Here is a 22,138-nt window from a genome sequence, read left to right as displayed (position 1 = left end):
AACAAGAGAAGATCATTGTTAGGTTCCACAATAAGAGAAGATCATTGTTAGGGTCCACATACACTTTAATGACCACTACAAACTTCCCAATCTTCCACTTAGTTGACGTCTTATTTTTTTCAGCACTCTCAGTACAATGGCTCAAATAAATGTTAGTCTTGAGTCAAGGTAGGTAGATTCTGAGATATGTCTTTTTTTTATTACAGCATAAGTGAATACATCAAAAACATCCCCACAATGTCCCATAAAGTGACCCGCAGTTCTGTACATTATATAATACAACTGTAGGTCTTGTATTGTATAATAAAATGCACACAGGTAGGATCCAGATGAAATTCTTAAAAGCCCTTCTAGTTTTCAATAAAATGTTACCCCTTTGCTGCCAGGCAGATCAACAGGGCATTGGGGGGCCCTCTCTGGCACTGAAGGGTTTTTAAACACAATATATATTAGAAAAGAAAAAAATAGGAAACATTATTTTGTTCTAGAAATCACAACACTCTTCTGACAACAGATATATTGCAATAACATACTAATGCCTTTCTAGGCAAAGTCCTTCATGAGGGTGTGTTCGCACGAATGTAGTTTTCATCTGCTTTTTAGCCTGACAAATCGCACAGTGGCTGGAACGCAGGCAAGTCTATTAACTGACTGATGAAAATCAGATGAAAGCCTGCTGAAAAATGGATGGAAAGCTGCTGAAAGCAGATGAAAAGCATACAGGAAGCTGAACAGGCCCTAATTAGGATTCATTTTGACAAGCAGTCACATAACCTGTGGATGTGTCACCTATTCAAGGTTACACTGTAACTACCAAAGCAGTCTACAAAGCAGGCCTCTATTGCAGCAACCTAAGGAAAAGATACACCTAGCAAGACAAATTCCTGGCTGCAAACATTATCTGTACAGTTTAAACACCCTCAGCAAAAGTGCATATATGATGTATAGGAAATGCGCAGGCAAGCTGCCATCTTAGAACAATTTATTATATAATTGAAATATGCAAGTCTACTGCTTACATATATACAAACAAATCTATATAGACATATTTAGATAGCCATGCTTCAGAGATGTCCAATTTATTGGTCATGTGAACCCTCATTCCATAAACTGCTTATATACATATATATTTATGGTTATGATTAACATGGCTGGTTGTCCTGTTAATATGTTTGGCCATATGCTTTTATATCTTTTCAAATCTGCAAAAGTCTAAGAAGAAGTGGTGGTAAAAGTCTAGAAATGGATTTTCACAGGTCCTCAAAGGTGGACTAATTCATTACTTGAGCCTGATGGCTTGTGTTCAGCAGCTCACCACAAAGACCGGGACCTTTCAGGAGAGGAGGTTCACACGGATTGCAAAATTCCAGAGCAATAGTTCCATGGGAGTGTCAACCACAAAAATCTATGAAAATCCGAACTCTTTAATTGTTCAACTAGTTAAAACAAAAGGAGCACAGGACAGCCCATGTGTTTCAGGGCCCAAAAACTTCACCAGGGCTGAGTGACATGGCAGATTGTTAAATGGACTCCTTTATAAATTGATTCGCTGCAAGGGAATAATATAAAGCACAGTCGGTGCTGGTGTTAACAACGGAAATTGTGTATGTTTGAGTCAATTTAACATTTTACTAGTTTGTGGCCCCCAAAATGCATTGGCTATCCTGTGCTCTTCATATTGCAATCAACTGAACAATTAAGATTAAACACTCACAAGGATTTTTGTTTGTCATTCTCATGAACCTACTGCATTAAAAAAAAAAAATCACATCAGTGATCACTGGTCCTGCTAGTTCAGTTCCCAATGTAATTATTGTTTGACTATTTTGTGACAATTTTGTTGAGACATATTTTCAAGCAACTGATGCACAACAGGAAGTAAAAGGAAATTTCTTCAAAAAAGAGGGTAAATCCCTGTCTTAGAGCTCATAGTTTTTACGGATCTGAACGCAACAGTATTTAATGGTATGGGCCCATGCACACTGTTCCATTGCGTTTTGCGATGTAAACCAAAACTAGAAAAATACATGTTCATGGTCCCCCAATTTTACACTGTATTTGTGTAAATGTGTACGCTAATGTACACTACTGTCTACATGTTGTTGCCATTTACATGTTGATCTTGAGCAGTGGAAATGGCCAACATGGTCCATGTACACATGTAAACATTAGCACAAACATTACATGTGTACAGCATATGGCCAAACTTTTAATGCAGGATCTATGCAAGGTCCTACGTAAAAACAACAGGGCCATGTGAAGGCCTTAAACAGTTAACACCAGGATTCCACATGGAGAGATTCCCACTCACCTCCTTTTGCTGTGACAGCTCCAAAATGTTGGATTTTTCCATCTCTGTACTTGAGACAGTGGTCACCAGGACCAATAAGGAGAGTGAATCTCCACAGCAGAATCCAAGCCCAAAAAAAAATAATCTGTCCAAATTTACACTGTCCAAAACTTTAAAAGATCTTGACTTTACTTACGCTTTGATGGATATGTACTGCCACCAAGCATAAAATTGTGAGTGTAAGGTGCAAAATTAGGGCACACATACTACAAGGACGATCAGCTAAAAGCGAAACAAGGATTACAATTTGGGAGATTTGAAAGTTTCAGTTTATCTGTACAGGCAGTAACACCCTGAATCTGTTAGCATTACTCATGTACCATTGGTTAAGAATAGTAGCATTGCATTATACGAATAGCAGTTAAGAAACATGGAACAGGTTTAGGCAAACATGGGCATGACAGATGGTAAAAAGTCTTGGCTTGCCTTGTATATTACAGCTGGAAAAGCAAAAACACCCTCTTTCGCCTCGAAGAAGTGATGTGGATGAGAAAAAACATGACAGAAAAAGAAAACACATCTCACTACACTAAAAAATTTGAATCCTCTCATTTCAATTTTGAATTCCCAATATTTGCCTAAATCTTATGGGAGAAAACATCAGATTAGTTTTAAGAAAATGTGAACCTATTAGAAGTTTCCACTTACTCTGAAATCATATCTAGGTGACATAAATGCTTAAACGTAAAGTGTGGTGGATCCATACCCTCAATACTAGAAAACCGTATGGTTTGAAAGATAGGATGGACATGAATCTTTTTTTTTTTAACATAATCACATTTTTTAACATAGTCACATTGTTTTATACATTTATTGCACCATTTTGAATATGCTTTATTTGTTCATATGTCCCTCATATGCCTGCTCTGCTTCTCTCCATGTGTTTTTAATTGTCTTGATTGCTCTGATTAAGATGCACCCGCCTCATGTGGAGTGCTTACTCTGTTATAAATATCAGTTTTTAAATCAAACATGCATGCTTTGATGAAGGCTTCTTAGCCGAAACGCGTCAGAGTAGCCTGTACCCATGTAATGAAATAAAGGACTTTTATTAAAGAGCATCCGAGTCACCAGCCCTTTTCTGATTCAATGACATAAAACAAAATCGCAAGCTTTGCTATGAGGCTCAACACTTCCCCACCTTTATTGCTGTTGCCTCTGGTCTATGAGGAATGCAATATTATTTAGCAATTGCTGATTGATCCTCCTTCATGAAGTGCATCTACATTAAATAAAAATCCCCCATTAAATAATGTATTTCTGATCAGGGAGCATCCACTGTAGTGGTCACATGACTGCTCACTGCTTTGTCCCTCATCCATCCCTGGCCCACCCACTTTGGGTTTACATAGTTTACCTCCCCCTAAGCATGTGCGTGCCCTTCCCAGGTTAAGGTGAATGCACAATAGTCACTTCAAATGACTGCCTTTAATCCTAGCACCATGAGAATTGGGGGCTTCATAGGCTGAAGCATGAAGCCACCATTAAGATGGAAATAGAGTATAGAGAAGCTTCAATTGATTGCAAAAAAATAGTCCTACACTAATATATCATTTTTCACATTAAGGGTTTAATAACACTTTTAGATGTACCTGTAGTGGGAAAAAAGCACAGAATAGAATACAACCATTGTAACATGTAAAAGACCCCTGAATCCCATGGTGCATTTTAATGCAAATACCAACCAGCTTTTGTGGTCCCTGGCTCTAGTCCATGCCTTTCCACCCTTACTATTGGCCAATCACTAACCAAAAGGAAGGCACACGAGGATAGAGGGGATGGCCCAGAGCCTGACATTATGGAAGCCATTTTATTATTTGCATTTCAGAGCACACGTTATCTCAGGAGTCTTGGAGAGCTCTACATGGAAGCAAAGTCATCATGAAAGGGCCTTGGAGTGCTACATTTTAGTGTAAATGATTTGCGATTTTTCTTTACTATGAGTTTGTTTTAGATTTAATGCCAAGTGCTTCCCTTGCTCCTGGGTCAACAAATGCTAGTGCCAGGGACAGCAACAAAAAGAAGACAAACAAGTATTTGTCATCCACATTAGCAGTGTCTGGTGTTTTTATAACTGTCAATAAAGTTTTTTCTTTTTTTGTTAAAAGTATTTTTGAACTTATTTCTTAATGTCCATTTCTAGTTCAGTCTTCAGATCTGTGAATGTCAGTTATACATACCCCAGGCCCATTACTTGCCTGCCATGCTGAAACTATTCTGCTGATCTTCATTTTCTGTTTCCACTTCTGATTTGGACCCATTTAGGTTATCAATGGAGTGACATTGTAAACAAATCTGTAGCGCTGTGATGTATAATTTACAGTTTTGTTATTATCAAGCTTGGTATCTTATTTCCATTAATGCAATGCTTACGCTTTAGTGTCTTCTAATTAGAGAAGGGGATGTTTATTAATTTCCATGAGAGAGCCAAACCCTTATCAGAAGTCAGCTCTGCTGAGATGAAACAGTTGCTTATGGTAAAACATGTGATTACAGACCACGTTCCCCCCAAAAAATAGATTATGCTTAGCATCTAGAACGTACCTTGACACTATGAAGCCAAGCACTTCTACTTCCCATTAAGTCGGCCTGCGTAGAGAGGATGCTGTATGATTCCCCAGCTGACCGGTCATACACAACATGGCAAAAAAGGGGCAGAAGTATGCAAGACTTGCCTCTTCTAAAGCAGAAAGGATCTCAATAGCAATGTCATCATGTGGTCACGCCTATTTATTTTTTACAGAAAAGTATTTAAAGCTGCATGCCATTTTGATAAAAAGCAGGGTGAAGCAATGTCAATGAAGCCCTTGTACTATACCGTGTTATAAATAATTTCACACCTTTTTACAGGCCTCCTCCTGACACTTAAAACAGCAAGTACGGTACATCACCGACACCCTAAAAGCTGTAAATGTAAGGTAATGTAAGATAATGGAGTTCTCTTACACCTGTAACCGCGTTGATCTTTGCCGGAATGCCAGCAGTAGACTGCTCAATGCAGAATAACACAGCATGTAACACATACTTCTATCCATTCATCGAAGACGTCATTCAGATAATGTGTAATGCTTCTAAACTAGGTTTGTTGTGTAAAGCAATTCCCAGTATGGCTGCAAGCTACATCGCAACAGTGTACTTAGACATAGCACCTAAAAAGATATTCTCGGTATGGTATCATATGTGTCTGTTAAAATTGAACTCTACCAAACAACTAGATATACAATTAGGCCTCATTCACATGGACATACTTAAGCACGCGCCTGTGTGAGGGCTGTTTTTTTACACACAGGGATACACAGGTTTTCCTTGCTTGGACACGGTCTTTATTCTCAATTTGACATCTTTGTGGGTCCCTGAATGCACACTGTCTGAGTTTGGGCATCTGCACCCGCACAGCTGTCAATTTGGGAGCAGTTGTTGCTTCTCAATTGACATGAACAGGACTACCTGTGCATCCCTGTGTGGGAAAACATGGACTTCACACAAGAGTACACTTAAGTACATTTATGAGGGCGGGGCCCAAAGTACATATATTGGAGCTGTTTACCCAATAAAAAAAAAAGATTTGTATTTTGGTCCATCCAGTCCTGATACTTACACACAGAAGAGCCAGGTTAGTGATCAAACTTTTCTCTACCGACAGTCCGTTGTAAACCATGCCTGCCCCTAGATTACACAAGCACTTTCTAGACCAATCACTAAGCACTAATGGGGGTCACATGCTCCCATATACCAAGAAATACTGGGTATTTTCTATGTTCCCAGTTGCTGAATGGGAGGAAGGCAGTAAGAAAGGAGGGTGGAGGAAAGGAAAGATCAATATGTGCTGCTGGGGAGGGGGGGGGGGATTAAAGTGATCCTGTTTTTCCCAGCATGCGCACAGCAAAGATTCAAAGTAAGGATTTCACAGACCTGGACAATTCAAACTGAGCATATTATAAAAAAGGCATCAGCACAGAATACCCTCAGTAAAAAGTGCATTATAAAAATAATCAGTAAATCCAAAATATGAAAACTCATCTATACGAGCCACAATTCTTCCGCCCTCTGAGGTTCTCTATTTTTTACTGAGGTCCCCTATCACAATAAAGGGAAATTAGTTTAAATCAAGAGGGGGTAAGTCCACACTCATTGGGAGAATGGGATCTACACTTAACATCAGTTGCTTATATATATATATACATACACACGCACACACCCCACCCCCCACACACACACACACACACACACACACACACACAGTATATATAACGAGTTACTGATCACTTTGACATTCCATTATCAAGATAGCCTATGCTTGCACACTTTTTTTTAAATACTCAGTTTAATTTACCCCTACTACTGACAGGTTTACTTTAAATTGTATTTAACGTTCAGCTACTGCTCACCCCCTACCCCCAAAAAACACTTGGCACTTGTAAAAATACTCAGAGATGATTGTTGCCCAATCATGGTGTAGCAGAGGTCATAATTTTGATTGCCATCTCATGAGTTTGGGCATACTAACACACTGTAGAAAATGAGCAAACTACACAAAGTGGTGACATAAAAAAGACTATAGCGCAGATTAAATTGGAAGTAAACCCATCCATAAAACAGTTTCATTTCCGGCACCTGCCAGAAATGTAACACTCCCATTGGCTGTGCTCTCAACCAAACTGTCAACCTATCCAATGGCTGGTGTCATAACTGATCACATGTGCAGCATCATGGTAGTTGTAGATTAAACAGAGGTAAAGATGGCAGCTTCCTTGGCTGATAGGGGGGTTTACTTACACTTTAACGTAAGGTAACCACAGATCAAAGATGTACATCACCGGATCTAGCTCAAGTTGGGTATTGATGTCCGTGTGAACTCCAGGGAGCTGTGCTCGGTGGAGCTAACAATCAGCCATGTTGGATGTTTCTGGCCAATCACTATTGTACTTTCCCTAGGATTAGACTAATGACCAAGGTGCCGACCTGCTCTTCTCTTATATCTAAGAACCACACATACTTGGTTTATCCAATAAGACATGTATATAGAGTGACGGGGTAAGAAAATTAACAAAAAATGAAGAATTTTCAGTAGCTGAATCATGTAAGACAATGATTTGGCAGACATCCAACCTCTTTCCTAGAAAAAACTTTGGTTACAGGTGAAAGACCAGCACACCCAAAGTTTTGAAAGACATCCTTCATCTTCAAAAGACTGCTTTACGTTCATTCAACATAGCTTAGGTATTTGTGGTATATACTCATATGCATATCCTGACATTTTTATTTCTATCATTATGACTATGTTTCATGTTTGATCTTGTAGTCCTGGTGATGGAAGAATGGGGTTGCCCCTGAAATGTGTTGGCTGTTTTTATAAGACTTTATGTGAATTTTTTCCAACATTTAAAATGATCTTGGACTCTCATCCAGTTTTGGTCTGGCACACCTTTATGTATTTCTATAGTTTGGGCTACACATTTAACATGTCAGCCTATTGTTAGTCATGATCTATGCAACCTATAATGTGTAAGCTACTTTTGCTAGTGTTTAGAACGTAATATAATGGGTGCATTTACTTAACGGTCTTAGAAGTGATGACCTTTTATCCAAGCTTGTCTTGAAATTCGAACTTTGTGCACTGAGGGGAGGACGGTATATACTTAAGCAGTGAGTGTTGTTTTCCTGCCTATCCTAAAGAGGCACAGAAATGGAAGAAATGCATAGCAATGGTGTCAGCAAGGAGCTAGGCAACGCTAGATATGTAAGAAATTTAAAGCAGTGTAGTTGGTGGCTGCTTGTTTTTAATGCCATCTGCAGCTGGGAGTTCAGCATTCATTTGGGAATCAGAAGGAATTCAACCACAAAAATGTAACTATAACAGAGCCTAATAGGTGATAATTATATTGTATATAACATGGTTACCACAAATATGGGTCAGTAATAACAGCATTTTAAAGGAAAACACAATCTCCATAATAATCCAAACCCAAACAGTCATTAATACTATTGGGGTGGACAGCATTTCACAACACGGCATCAGCTATTTGGTAAATTAAATCTGCCCTCTCTCTAGCTTTAGCAGAAGTTTGGTGTTAATTTATACAGAAGAATAAATCATTTTCAAGAGCGTACATATGTGTGTGACTTTTCATTCTGTAATGAAGATGAAGGACACGTAAGTGGCCTCTGCCAGGCTAAAACGTCTTATTACATAGATCACAAAATTCACTTACCTTTAAAGCTAATGTACGTAAAATACTGAATATCAAGGTCTGGCCAAATGCATGGAATTTTGTTTGTAGCATTACTGGCTTTTTACAATATTTAAAAACTTTAAACGTGTACCTGTTCTTTAGGTTAAAAGCTCAGATACAATCTCCCCCGCCCTCTCCATCAACTGCCCTACAAACCTCAGATGAAGACACCCTATACACATACACAAGATATGGCATTATAGGACATTTCTAGATAGATGTCTTCTCTTAGTTTTAAGACGGAATTATAGCATGCTTCTTGCCAATATCAAATATACAACCTTAAATTTTCTCTGAAAGAAATAAAGCTAAATTTTTATGGATTTAAAGAAGATATCCATGAATCCCATCAATGTTTCAAATAAAAAAAGAAGCAGAAAGGAAAAAAAGGTAAAACATTAACAAAAATTGCACCGCCTTGTGCTGTGCTGCAACATCTAATAGGCAATTATAGGTGTGACTAAGGTAACGGGCCAGCAGAAAACATTATGCACTGATGCTGACAGGTTGGTCCTTTCTAGAGGCTTTTCAACTACAAAGCTCATATAATAGAATTCCAGGTAAACTGCAAGGCCTGGACTGCTCTTTAAGATAACAAACAATTTTCTTCTCCAGGGGAATCAGACACGATGACTAACTGACTGGATGGCCAGCTAAAACTAAGCCGCCCATGGGTAACTCAATGTCTCTAGAAGTCTCTTTATCATACTTTAGTGTCTCATAAGAACTGTCAAATTATCTCCCAAGTCACCATTAAGGCAAACCTTCATTGAACAGTTATTAACGTTTAACAACTTTTTCATAACTTTGCAAAAACTCAAGTGTGGGGTCAAAGTTCTTATTCCCATTGCAGTTTCCAAGAAAAGTGAGATCAGCAAAGGAGCTAAAATGGGAGAACAATAAGAAAAGTGAAACAAAGGCGGCTTTTCTTCTATGGGAATTGTTTATTTCCATCCCAATTTCTCAGTGCCTGTATGCAGCACAATATTCCCCCTCTAGTCAGCAGTGATGCCTTTGGCTCGCAGCTCCTCCTGGACTCTCAGTAAGTAGGTGGGGTCAGGGTAACCAAATCTGAAATCCAATATAGAACATAGGTTAATTACATCCACATGCAGAACAGCATAGCATACAACTCCAGTCAAACTAAAAACATCTTCTATGAAATTTCCTAAGAGCAATGCAGCTAACTTATCCAGAGCTTTTTTATCTGTAATATAATGCTCAATAGTTCCCGATAACAAGCTTTAATGGGAACATCTAATTTTGTGATTGTGGATTTCTAGGCTAAGAATTCACAACTATGCCTAGGACATCCAGCTCACTTCTGAGGGAAGGTGGCTGCAGAACGCAGACTGACTTGCAAGATTCCAAATTCCTGACCTGTAGTCCTCTGGAGACCCCACTAATCTAATTTCCAAGAAAAGTTATATAAATCTCAAATAAGGGAGTTTTTGACCTCAGTATAGTGGCATTGTTTCCTGCCCTGCATTAGCAGTTCCTAAAACTGTGTTTCAAAAGAAATGACAGCTCAACAAAGGAGTTCTGGTGGAGTCAGATCAACGGTAATGCATTTCAATGCCTCACTTCTAATTACAGGCGGTCCCCTAGTTACAAACATCCAACTTACAAATGAGTCCTAAGCCCCATACACACGGTCGGACTTGTACAAACTTTTCCGTGGACTTTTGTACAAAGTGTGTTGTCCACAAGTTTGTATTGCATACACACGGTCGGACTTTTTGACAACAAACACGAACGTGGTGACGTCACAACGTACGGACGCCACTTCAAAAGAGGACGTTCAATGACTCCAGCGCCACCTTTGGTCAACTTCTGTATTGTAGTCTGATCGTTTGCAATGGTTCTGAGCATGCGTGTTTGTACCTTGTACAAAAGTCCGATGCTTTTGCATACACACGGTCGGACTTTGCTCCATCGGACTTCTGTTGTCAAAAAGTTTGTCCGTTCGCAGAGCCAACAAAAGTCCGATGAAAACAGAAAAAGTTTGTCCGATGGAGCGTACACACAGTCGGATGTTGCTCCAAAACAGCTAATTTGCATGTTTGTTGTCAAAAAGTCCGACCGTGTGTACGGGCCTCTACTTACAAAAGGAGAGAGACAGCAGGAAGTGAGAGGAAATGTATGCCTAGAAAGGGAAATGTATTCCTGTAAGCGTTTTTATGGGAAAAGGGTACCCCAAATGATGCTTTATCACCAAGGCTTGCCACAACAACCCAAAGTTTTCGAAAATCCAATTGTCATAGAGACAAAGTGAGGTGGAATCTTCTGAACAGGGGCACCGACAGAAAAACAAATGTTACGGGGGTGTTGCCCCTTCCCTATGCTATCCAAAAAGCTTAAAAATTGTTTTTTTGACTGGAGCTACACTTAAAAAATGTACCTGTTCCGACTTACAAACAGATTCAACTTAAGAGCAAACCTATAGACCCCATCTTGTTTGTAACCCCGGGACCGCCTGTAGTTTTCTGAATCCAGGAGTCAATCCCCATGAATGTTTGCCTTAAAATAATTTATCCTGTATTTATCCCACAAGTAGTAAATTCACAGAAAAAACGTGTCATTTAAAAAAAAGTTACGTGTTTGTTAACCTAAAAAAAAGATCCTGTTCCTTTACAGCATGTTATACAGCACAGTGCTTGTGTTGTGTCATTTGGCCCCCTGTATCACCTGAAATCCTGACTGATCCTGCCTGGTTCTGCCCTCCCCTTTGTAAACTGACCACTGTATATCATGGCTGCTGAGCCTTGATACCGTGGTCAGTTTTTACGTGCCTCTGTCATCCACTCTCTCCCATGTGCTCTCTCTCTCCCCTCCCTGTCTGTCAGCTCCGTGTTCATGCCAGCCCCCTATCCTTCTGCTGTTCAAATTAGGGTTAAATTTACACTATCCTCTCGATTGATTCATGTAATTTCACCCTGTGACTGTGCTTTATAAAAATAATGCAGCTATATATCTGTTTACAGAGCGCTGATTGGCGCTCACATGACCCACCAGCTCTCTCGTCTCTCGGCCTGACAGCTTCAGCGGGCGGGGCCGAGGACCCCTGGCTGACATCAGTCAGGAGGAGAGGAGGAGAGGAGAAAGAGCTGGCGGGTCACGTGAGTTGCCGTTTGGCGCTCTGTACACAGATATATAGCTGCATTTTTTTTAAATCCATTATATATTATATTATATATCCATTTTATAAAATCCATCATATCAATGACAATAAATTTGCTGCTGCTTTACATGTCAGAATCATGGCAGTTATTTTATTCTAACATGAGCAAAAAGATTCTATTTTTATCTTGGGCACAAAACATGGCTTCTCTCTCTCTAGACTGGTACATTATCTGCCATAGATTGTGTGAGCTTCAATCCGGAATGAATGTTGTAATAAAGCACAGTCATATCAAGGCCATAAAAATCCATTTATCATCTCCCATGAAAGCAATTTTGTTCTCACATAATAAAATAAGCTTTTCATTTGTGATACAATGCAATATGAGTTTCATTTTATGGACTGGAGAAAGCCCTGTATTATGATTTAGTTAATTGCCTGACAAAATCAATGCTGCCCACCCTGTATCATTTCGGGGGATTTAAGTAAACATTAAAACAGGCTATTTTACCACTGCTTTTAACTACTCTCTCCTGGCAAAACATGATAGCATTTTAGCAAAATTATTCTTGTTCAAATTAAAACTAGTTTAGGCTATCTGCAGACATGATCTGACAGCTTCTAAAGGCAATCAGGTAGTTTTCAAGTACCAGACTTATAGATCAGGGGGGAAGTCTATATAAAGGCCCCATGTCTTTGCCACTGATCAAGGGCGTAACTATAGGGGTCAAAATTGTGACTGGGCCCCATGCTCTAGAGAAACCAATCTCCTCCATTTTCCTCTTGCAGCCACTGAAAGCCTGCTTCTTCTCCTCTCCCTCCCGCAGGCATTAAGCAGCTGCAAGTCAAAAATGGAGGGGATTGGTTCCTCTATATGCCACCCCCCCGCTCCTCCTATCCAGTTTCCTCCTCTTTCTGCTGCCCCCGGGCCCCTGTGTGCTCCCCTGCCAACCCCCCCCCTCCCCCCCCCACACACACACACAGCTCTGCTGACTTGCCCCCCCCCCCCTCTCCCGCCAGCTGCTGTAAGGGATGCTTTCGGATGGAAAGAAGGTAAAATATGTAATTTACTGGCCCCTTCCTTTTCTGAATGAACAGAGTCAATGATTGGTACTGATCGCTCATGTGTCCATTTATAATGTAAGCAGAGTAAACTGTGTTTACTATGCTTTTGTGTTTGAATAAACGGGAAACTCTATAGAGAGCTATCCCTGTTCATTCAGTCTGTGCAGCTGAGGCTGCAAGATGGAGATTGAAGGATGTGCCATAGTTACATAGGCAGGTATATATATATATATATATATATATACACATATATATATATATATATATACATACACACACACACACACACAAAGTATAATATAACCCAATCCCATATACACAATCCTTCACCCACAGTTGATCAAGAGGAAGGCGAAAAACCCCAGCAAAGCATGATCCAATTTGTTACAGCTGAGGTAAAAATCCCTTCCTTATATGCCAAAAAGGCAATTGGATTTTCCATGGATCAACTTTACCCATTGTCCTCAATCTCCTTTCTCTGTCTCAAAGGCAAAACATCAGAAGTCTGTTTAGACTTCTGATATTTCAACAAAGCCCCCCATTTGGGCTCCAAAACAATTGTAAAAAATACAAAAAAATTCAATTGTAAAAAAATTTAATTTAAATGGTAAAAAAATTATATAACAAAAATAAAAAACTACCAACACTAGTGGCAAACTACCAGGGTCACAAGTCCACTTGCAACCGGGATCACAGGGAAAGGGGTGCCCTTCATGCTTTCTTGTGCCGGGGGCCCTGAGGGTTCTAGTTATTTTCAATACAGGTGACGACTGATCAGTGGCAAAGAAGTCTCAACATCTTAATGTGATTGTGAGCAATTCCATGGTCTGACTTTATAGAAATTATCTCCAAAATGTTTTCACATAATAATAATCTGCCCACAGAATGTGCAATGACTACACTAGACCACCACTTTGGGTAAGTCTGGCTTTAGTTCTTGGGTAAATCACATGAGAATGTGGGCTCCTTGAGGGTAGGGACCGATGTGAATGTACAATGTACAGGGATAGGGACAATTGTAGACACTCACTCAGGTTGAACTGGATGGACTGGTGTCTTTATTCAGCCTTACTGCCTATGTAAGAATATACCACAAGTGAGCAAGTATTTCAATGACAACAAAAAGTTTCTTACAGTTGTGGTCCTCCGGTGCAATTAGTTTTATGGTGAATGTCATTCCACGTTATAACGTTAGGTCGTCCTGTAGTCATTGAAGTCCCAATGGTAAAGGTCAAGCGTTGATCAAAGGCTTTCCTAAATAGCGCCAGAACTTTGTTCCCCTCAGGGCAATCAGGTAAGTAAGCTACACGAGTTGTTCCTGGATACCTAACACCAGGATTCGGGTGTTCTGTCTGCAAAGAAATACAGAACAAAGGTTTAGAAGTATATAACATGCTATAACACCCACAAAAAATGCATGGTTACAATACAAATCAGGTTTATTTTGACCATATTTTTTGGCATAAAAAAAGGAAAAGCCTTTAGTGTGTGATAAAGCACATCATCAGGTAGGTCCCCCCAGCAAGTCGTTTGCAATCGATCAAGAGTCACCATGGCATTCACATATACTGAAAAAATTGCTGTAGGATTTAAATAATTGTATCACATGAAGGGGGGAAGACTTTCTGCAAGGGTTTTAAAAATAAAAATAAAACAATCCAACTGGAAAATGCTCATTAACTGTCCTCTACAATGTATAAAAGGCCATAAATGTAAAAGTAAAGAAACGGCATCATTTTTCTAGTAGCAGTTTAAAATGCATAACAAATAATCTCCTCTTCCCAAAACATAAAAATGAAAACATTCTTTAAATAGGAAAATCAGCCATATTTCGGTAACATTTTGGATATTGTGAAGAGACTATTCTTGTGTTTTTGGGACGATATCAACTCACTTCCTGTCTGGTGACAGTGACAGACCAACAGTGACCATAAAGAAAGTGTGAGGAAATGTTCCTCAGAGTGGCACAGACAGCCAAACATGGGTAGAGTTATAATTCAACCGGTTAAGGATCTCCCCGCGTACATAAACTGTGACAGGGCAGCCCTTAAGCACAAAATCACGTACCGGTACATGATTCCTTTCTTCGGCTCTGGGGCGTGCACGCACGCCGTTGGAGCCCCACTCCCGCTGTGATTGGACACAATGTCTGCCGGAAACCCGGCGATCCTTTGGAGAGAGGCAGAACGGCGCTCTGCCTATGTAAACAAGGCAGAACGCCATTTTGCTAGTAAGAAAGTGAATCTTGTGTTTCTGTTAAGCGGGAACACTGATCTCGGTCTTTCTTCAGTTAAACTCTCCCCCACACAGTAAGAAAGCACTCCCAGGGAACACAGTTAACCTTTTGATTGCCCCTGATGTTAGCCCCTTCCCTGCCAGTGTCATTAGTACAGTGACGGTGCATTTTTTTTTTTAGCAATGATCACTGTATTGGTGTCACTGGCCCCCAAAAAGTGTCACTGTGGAGTTTATTTACTAAAGCTGGAGAGTGCAAATTCAGTCTCAATTCTGCAGAGAAATCAATCAGCTTCCAGGTTTTATTGCTAAAGCTTAATTGAACAAGCTGAGGTTGGAAGCTGATTGGTTTCTCTGCAGAAGTGAGACTAATTTTGCACTCTCCAGCTTTAGTAAATAAACCCCTTAAGCCCCATACACACTATCAGTTTTTCTGTTGCGTTTTTCCTTCAGATTTATTTATAATATGAGGTGAAACCTTAGGAGTTTCAATTTGTATGCAATCAGGCAGGCCCTTGCACTACATGGTTTTGGTAAACCTGAAGGAAAAACTCAGTAGAAAAACTGATAGGGTGTATGGGGCTTTAGTGTCAGATTTGTCCGCCGCAATGTCGAAGTCCCGCTAAAAATTGCTGATCGCCGCCATTACTAGTAAAACAAAACAAAAAAACTGTCCATAAATCTATCCTATAGTTTGTAGAAGCTATAACTTTTGTGCAAACTAATCAATATAAGCTTGTTGAGATTTTTCGTAGTAGAACACATATTGGCCTAAATTTATAAAGAAATTAGATTTTTAATTTTTTTTTATCGTATGTGTTTTAGAGCAGAAAGTAAAAAATATATTATTTTTTTCAAAATGGTTAGTCTTTTTTTGTTTATAACGCAAAAAATAAAAACATCAGGGGTGATAAAATACCACCAAAAGAAAGCTCTATTTGTGGGAAAAATGAATTTAATTTGAGTACAGTGTCGCCCGAGCGCACACTTGTCAGTTAAAACAACGCAGTGCAGTATCGCAAAAAATGTCATGGTCAGGAAGGGGGTAAAACCCTCCAGAGCTGAAGTGGTTAAAGTGCTCTAAAATAATGGCCACCACTGATACTTCCTCTGCTGCAGGGATCTATCCTGGGAACTATCACAATTTTGGTGAAATCATGTCTTTGCTGAGCTCCCTGCCATATCTAAAGTGTAATTAAAGGAGTTGTAAAGTCTCATGATTTTTCACCTTAATGCAATCTATGCATAAAGGTGAAAACCCTTATGTGCTATAGCTGACCCCAGACCCCCCTTTTTCTTACCTGAACCCGGTCGTTCCTGTGACGAGCACAAGCCCGGCAGCTGTCTTGGGTCCTCATTGAATAAACTGATAGCAGTAGGAGCCATTGGCTCCTGCTGCCGTCAATCAAACCCAGTGACACAGGAGCTGGGGGTGGGGCAGAGTCCTGCTGTCTGTGTCCATGGATGCAGCAGTGGGACTCGTGAGCGCACCTGCATGGGTGCCCCCATGGAAAGCGGCTCTCTGTGGGGGCACCCGATGAAGAGGAGCACCGCCAGGACACCCCAAAGAAAGAGGATCGGGGCGGCTCTGTGCAAAACCCTAGCTAAGAGCAGGTAAGTATGACATGTTTGTTAATGTAAAAAAAAAAACAAAAAAAAAAAAACATTAACAAGACATTTACAATCACTTTAAAGCCATGTTTAAAATGTCATCTTCCAATGAACACACTTTTTTGGGTGGCAACTGTGTAAGAGAGTATTTCCTCCACTTAGAGAAATTTCCCCTCGTGTTCCTGAGACACAATGAGGAAATAACAGACAATCACCCTGCATTTTAGATATAGAGTACTTTGATTGGAGCTGAGCCCTTCCCTAAGCTTGCCACACCTCCTGGCTTGGGCTTTAACACTTTTATTGCTGCTGCTGCCTTTGGCTCCATGCACACTGGAGCTCATAAACTGCAGTTTATTGGAGTTTGGGCGTTTTTTTAAAAGCCCATAAACTCCACTCTATGTTAGCCTACGTGTCCATGCACACATGGACGTTTTTTAGCTTTAATGAGCAGTGGAGTTTATGGGCTTTTTCCTGAACGCCAGAAATTTCCGTTCAAAGTGACGTTTTTCACTGCCAAAAAACGCCAAACGCCGATAAACGCTTATAAACACGCGTTAATTAGTGTTCCGCATTCTATTTTTTCAATGCATTTGGAATGCACTGTGGGATTTTTGGAGTGTCCTCTGTGTATTTTTATTGAAAAGGCCCATAAACGCTATCACTAATAAACGCTCAGAAACACTAGTACAAAACACTGTTAAAAGCACTCTCCCGGGGGGAGGGGGGGCGGTAACCTTGTGGGCATGCTCCCAAGTCCAGCATTTGCATCTATAGACACAGAATGCCAGACTCTGCCCTGCGCCATTGGATTTGATTGACAGAAGCAGGAGCCAATGGCTGCACTGCTATCAATCTATCCAATCAAGAACCGAGAACCCCAGGCAGAGGGGGAATAGCGCTTCTCCGCCAAGGGAACAAAGGGCTCAGGGGACTAAAATGGGGGGGGGGCGATGGGGCTGGGGGACCGGTCACTGTCAGAAGTTTTTTCACTTTAATGCATAGGATGCATAAAGGTGAAAAAACACAAGGGTTTACAACTCCTTTAAAACAGAATATGATTGCTATATACAAATCTTTACATGGTGACATTGGGGAAAACTAATTAATCTAAGGTCTCTAAAGAAGACACATGACCACACAATGCAGCTGGAGAAGCAGATCAATCTTAAACTGTGTAAAGGGTTCTTTACTGTTAGCCCCTGTACACACGGTCGGAGATTTCCACAACCAAATCCGTCGGATTTTGCCCGTCGGATTTTGTCCGTCGGATATTGTCCGAAACTGTTGCATACATACGGTCGGACAAAGTTGGGGAAAAAATCCGATCTTTCAGAACGTGATGACGTAATTTCATTACGATGGGACTACATTCAGGCTAGTAGCCAATAGCTTTGATGTAGGAATTTGATCTGAGCATGCGTGGCACTTGGTCCGATCAAAATTCTCTACACATGATCGGAGTATGTCCGATCGGCCCAGTTGGTCGGGAAATATTTCCAACATGTTAGAAAATTGGGTCCTACGGATATTCCGACGGAATCAGTCCGATGCATACCACACAGTTGGATTATCCGACGACACGGTCCGATAGGACACATTCCGACGGATTCTCCGACCATGTGTACAAGGGCTTAGAGTGGTGAGGATGTGGAACTCCTTTCCACAGTTGGTGGTATCAGCAGGGCGTATAGATAAATTAAAAAAACTATTAGATGAGTTTCTTAGCAAACACAATGTACATGGATATTTCAATAGGTAGTATCAAAAACACACATCTTTATTCAACCTTACAAACCATGTACTGTATACTATGTTTTCGGGATTTAGGTACCTTTCCATTTAAAAAAAAAAAAAAATGTTTTAGCATGTGTGCAAAAAGATTTTCCATCAAAGGGGTTAAGGCTAATCTATAAACTGTTAGACAGGGTCAATTTGGTTTTGTTTCAGGCTAGCTGGTAAGTGAGCTGGGAAATTGTATTTGTTTTTGATGTGCATTGCCCTTCCATGTACCCCTTGCTACAAATGCTAGTTATTAGTGGTTTCCATTTGTTTGTACAGTTGAATTGGTGTGGGGGTGCACTGGATACCTTAAGCTGCCAGTGTGCCCTTGCTGGGTGTCCAGGTCGACCCAATACCTTTGAGGGGTGGGCTCCCTCCAAGCAAACCTGCTCTTAATCTATCCATTGCTAAATTTGCTCCAATTTAGGAGACTCTCAAAATTATAGAGTTAGGACCGCAGAACATCGTGGTACCTTGACGTGGCCACTACAGCTTACACAAATGTTTGCAAAAGTGTGCGACTAGACCAGCCTTTCTAAACCTTTATCAATACAGAGGAACCATTGAAATAACCCTTTGGTCTCAGGGAATCCTTGCTAAAAATTACCATATCTACAACCCATGATACATTGCTGTGATGGTCAGTAGGAAGAATGCCCCTTATACTTGTAGTCACTGGGAAGAATTATCCCTGACAGACAACTAAAAGATCAATGGTGTCTGTGGGAACTTGTATGAGTAACAGAATTTGCTCATTGCTCAAGAAACCCCTAGCAACCTCTGGAGGAACACTAGGCTTCCATGGAACCCTTATTAAGAAATCCTGGACTAGACCCCTTGTTTTTAACGTCAACTGTTAGCCCACGTACACACGGTCGGAGATTTTGGCAACCAAATCCGTTGGATTTTGCCCGTCGAATTTAGTCCGACGGATTGTGTCCGAAACTGTTGCATACACACAGTCGGGCCAAGTTGTCTGATTTAGTGGTTGCCAAGAACGCGGTGACGTAATTTCGTTACGATGGGACTACATTCAGGCTAGTAGCCAATAGCTTTGATGTAGGAATTTGATCTGAGCATGCGTGGCACTTGGTCCGATCAAAATTCGCTACACATGATCGGATTAGGTCCGACCGGCCCAGTTGGTCGGGAAATATTTCCAACATGTTGGAAAATTGGGTCCGACGGAGATTCGGACGGAATCAGTCCGATGCATACCACACACAGTCGGATTATCTGACGACACGGTCCGATAAGACGCATTCCGACAGATTCTCCGACCGTGTGTACGCGGCATTAGACAGGGTCAATTTGGTTTTGTTGCAGGCTAGCTGGTAAGTGAACTAGGAAATGTTTGTTTTTGATGTGCGTTGCCCTTCCATGTGCTCCTTGCTACAATGGCTTGGTTATAGGTTGAGGTACCGTATATACTCGAGTATAAGCCGAGATTTTCAGCCTCTTTTTTGAGGCTGAAAGTGCCCCCCTCGGCTTATACTCGAGTCATCGCCGTCTGCCTGCCCGATCAGCGTGTCGAGCAGACAGACGGCGGCCATTCTACTATTCAAAAGCCGCGCCTCCCTGTCTGTGATAGGCGGAACACAAAATTTCCCAGCAGTCAGTGTTCCGCCTATCACGGACATCTGCTCATTCTCATACTACGGACGAGGATGAGAGGATGTCCGTGATAGGCGGAACACTGACTGCTGGGAAATTGAGTGTTCCGCCTATCACAGACCGGGAGGCGCGGCTTTTGAACAGAGGAATGGTCGCCGTCTGTCAGACGAGGAGAGCATGGCACACAGAGGCTGCAGATCGGCACAGGTAGGCAGGGATGGACGGGACACAGCGACGGACGGGACACAGGGACGGACGGGACACAGGGACGGACGGGACACAGGGACGGATGGGACACAGGGATGGACACAGGGACGGGCGGGACACAGGGATGGACACAGGGATGGACGGGACACAGGAATGGACACAGGGATGGACGGGACACAGGGATGGACACAGGGATGTCTCACCCTCGGCTTATACACGAGTCAATAAGTTTCCCAGTTTTTTTGTGGTAAATTGGGGGCCTCGGCTTATATTCGGGTCGGCCTATACTCGAGTATATACGGTAGTTGTCATTTGTTTGTACTAATGTCTAAACTGCAGGTATGTATTCACCAACCACTCTAGAAAGAATTGTGTTGTTGCTGAAGAACAGACTCTCTTTAAGAAGCAAAATAAAGAATGATTTATGAAAACTGCAGCAAAGTCGAGCAGTTTGCTGCAGTTTTCATTTATCGGCCCCATTGACTGGCTGCTATAGGTCACACAGACAATTTCTTTTTAGACTAGTATGATTCTTAAGCAGAATTTGCTCTTAAATACTAAACACTTCAATTTTATTACCAGGATATTATGAAGTGGGTGCTTATTTTACTGTATCAAACAAACATTTTTCATATACAATACACAGTAATCCTTTTCTTGGCTTATGTATGTCCCATTACTCCTGAGTCACAGCTTAGTGGCAGTAAGCCACAAAGCACATTATAGGTTCCTTGGGATGGATTACTGTTGAGGTGTATATAAAATGTCCCATTGTGTAACTGAATAAATAGTCTGTGCGCTCCAGCTAAGCTTTAAAGATGGATTAGAGGTAGTTGGAAGAAATTGTTTATTAACGTAACGAGGAAATGGGAAGAAAGTAATTTGTATTTAGGAAAGGTATGCATGTCACTTATGAGAAGTAATGGGCTCACACAAGCATCATTAGACCATTCTCAAAGGAGATTTTTCTTGATTCCAATCGATTAGGTAATTATTTAAAATGTGTTTTACTTAAAAAATCAGTAGAGGAAAGGCAAGCCTTATGCCGTGTACACACGAGCGGACTGTATGGCGTACTTAGTCCGTCATACAATCCGACGGACAGTCCGTCATACTTTCGACTGAACGGACTTGACCACACACGGATGCACAAACAGTCCGTCGAAAGCTTGCGCGATGACGTGTACAGCACTTACGACGGGACTAGAAATAGGAAGTCCAATACACAGCAAAGCACCCTTCCGCCGTGTAAATCCTTTCTGAGCATGCGCCATTCTTAGTCCGTCGAACTAGCCTATTGACGAGCGGATTGTCCGCTGAAACCAAAGTACGACGGACAGAATTTTGAAAAATCCGAAATACTTAGTACGCCAGACTGCACGCTGAAAAAGTCCGCTGAAGCCCACACACGAGCGGACTGTCCGCTGAAATGTGTTTCGACGGACTAAGTACGCCATACAGTCCGCCCGTGTGTACGCGGCATTAGGCAGAAAGAGGAAATATTTAAATTTCATAGTCCAAAAGTTCATAGCACAGAACAAGAGAAGTTAGCTCCTCAACAGACTTTGTCTTGCCCATCATGGAGAAATCGAAGTACAACTGGGGCATCATACCATGTTTGCTGAATGTGAACAGTCAAAGGATCACTTCCTGTTCTTATGAAATAAAGACCACGTCTGCAGAAGTTTACTGTATAGTCCTGGTCATTGCCAAAAGATCCGCCACTCATTACTCATATGGCAGGGGCATCAAACTCAATTTCATCATGGGCCGCATCAAGCATTATGGTTGCCCTCAAAGGGCTGGTTGTATCTGTAAGATTATATAAATTTATCCAGGGCTTTTTTCCTTAGACAGGAACTTAACCAGGTAACTTCAATGAAGGGTGGGTGTGGCCAAATTGCACTAACAACGGGAAGA

The 22,138-nt window shown here is 41.1% G+C and overlaps 1 protein-coding gene across 10 annotated transcripts in view; it reads right to left on the bottom strand.

Annotated features, from left to right (window-relative positions):
• Positions 1–173: 173 nt before the first annotated feature.
• The window catches only part of DTX3 (deltex E3 ubiquitin ligase 3), a 195,451-nt gene continuing 173,486 nt past the window's right edge, over positions 174–22,138 (bottom strand). For all 10 annotated transcript variants that reach the window (XM_077483614.1, XM_077483620.1, XM_077483617.1 and 7 more), the window contains 2 exons: positions 13,904–14,121; positions 174–9,654 (listed from right to left, as the gene is read on the bottom strand). In XM_077483614.1, coding sequence (XP_077339740.1) covers positions 9,579–9,654; positions 13,904–14,121 — 294 coding nt within the window. In that variant the 3' untranslated portion in view covers positions 174–9,578. The remainder of the gene's footprint in view (positions 9,655–13,903; positions 14,122–22,138) is intronic.

The sequence above is a fragment of the Lithobates pipiens genome, unplaced genomic scaffold (genome assembly GCF_037356315.1).
Source record: "Lithobates pipiens isolate NorthernLeopardFrog02 unplaced genomic scaffold, aLitPip1_a1.2 Scaffold_16, whole genome shotgun sequence".
Lineage (NCBI taxonomy): Eukaryota > Metazoa > Chordata > Amphibia > Anura > Ranidae > Lithobates > Lithobates pipiens.
This window is presented reverse-complemented; position numbering and strand designations above follow the sequence as displayed.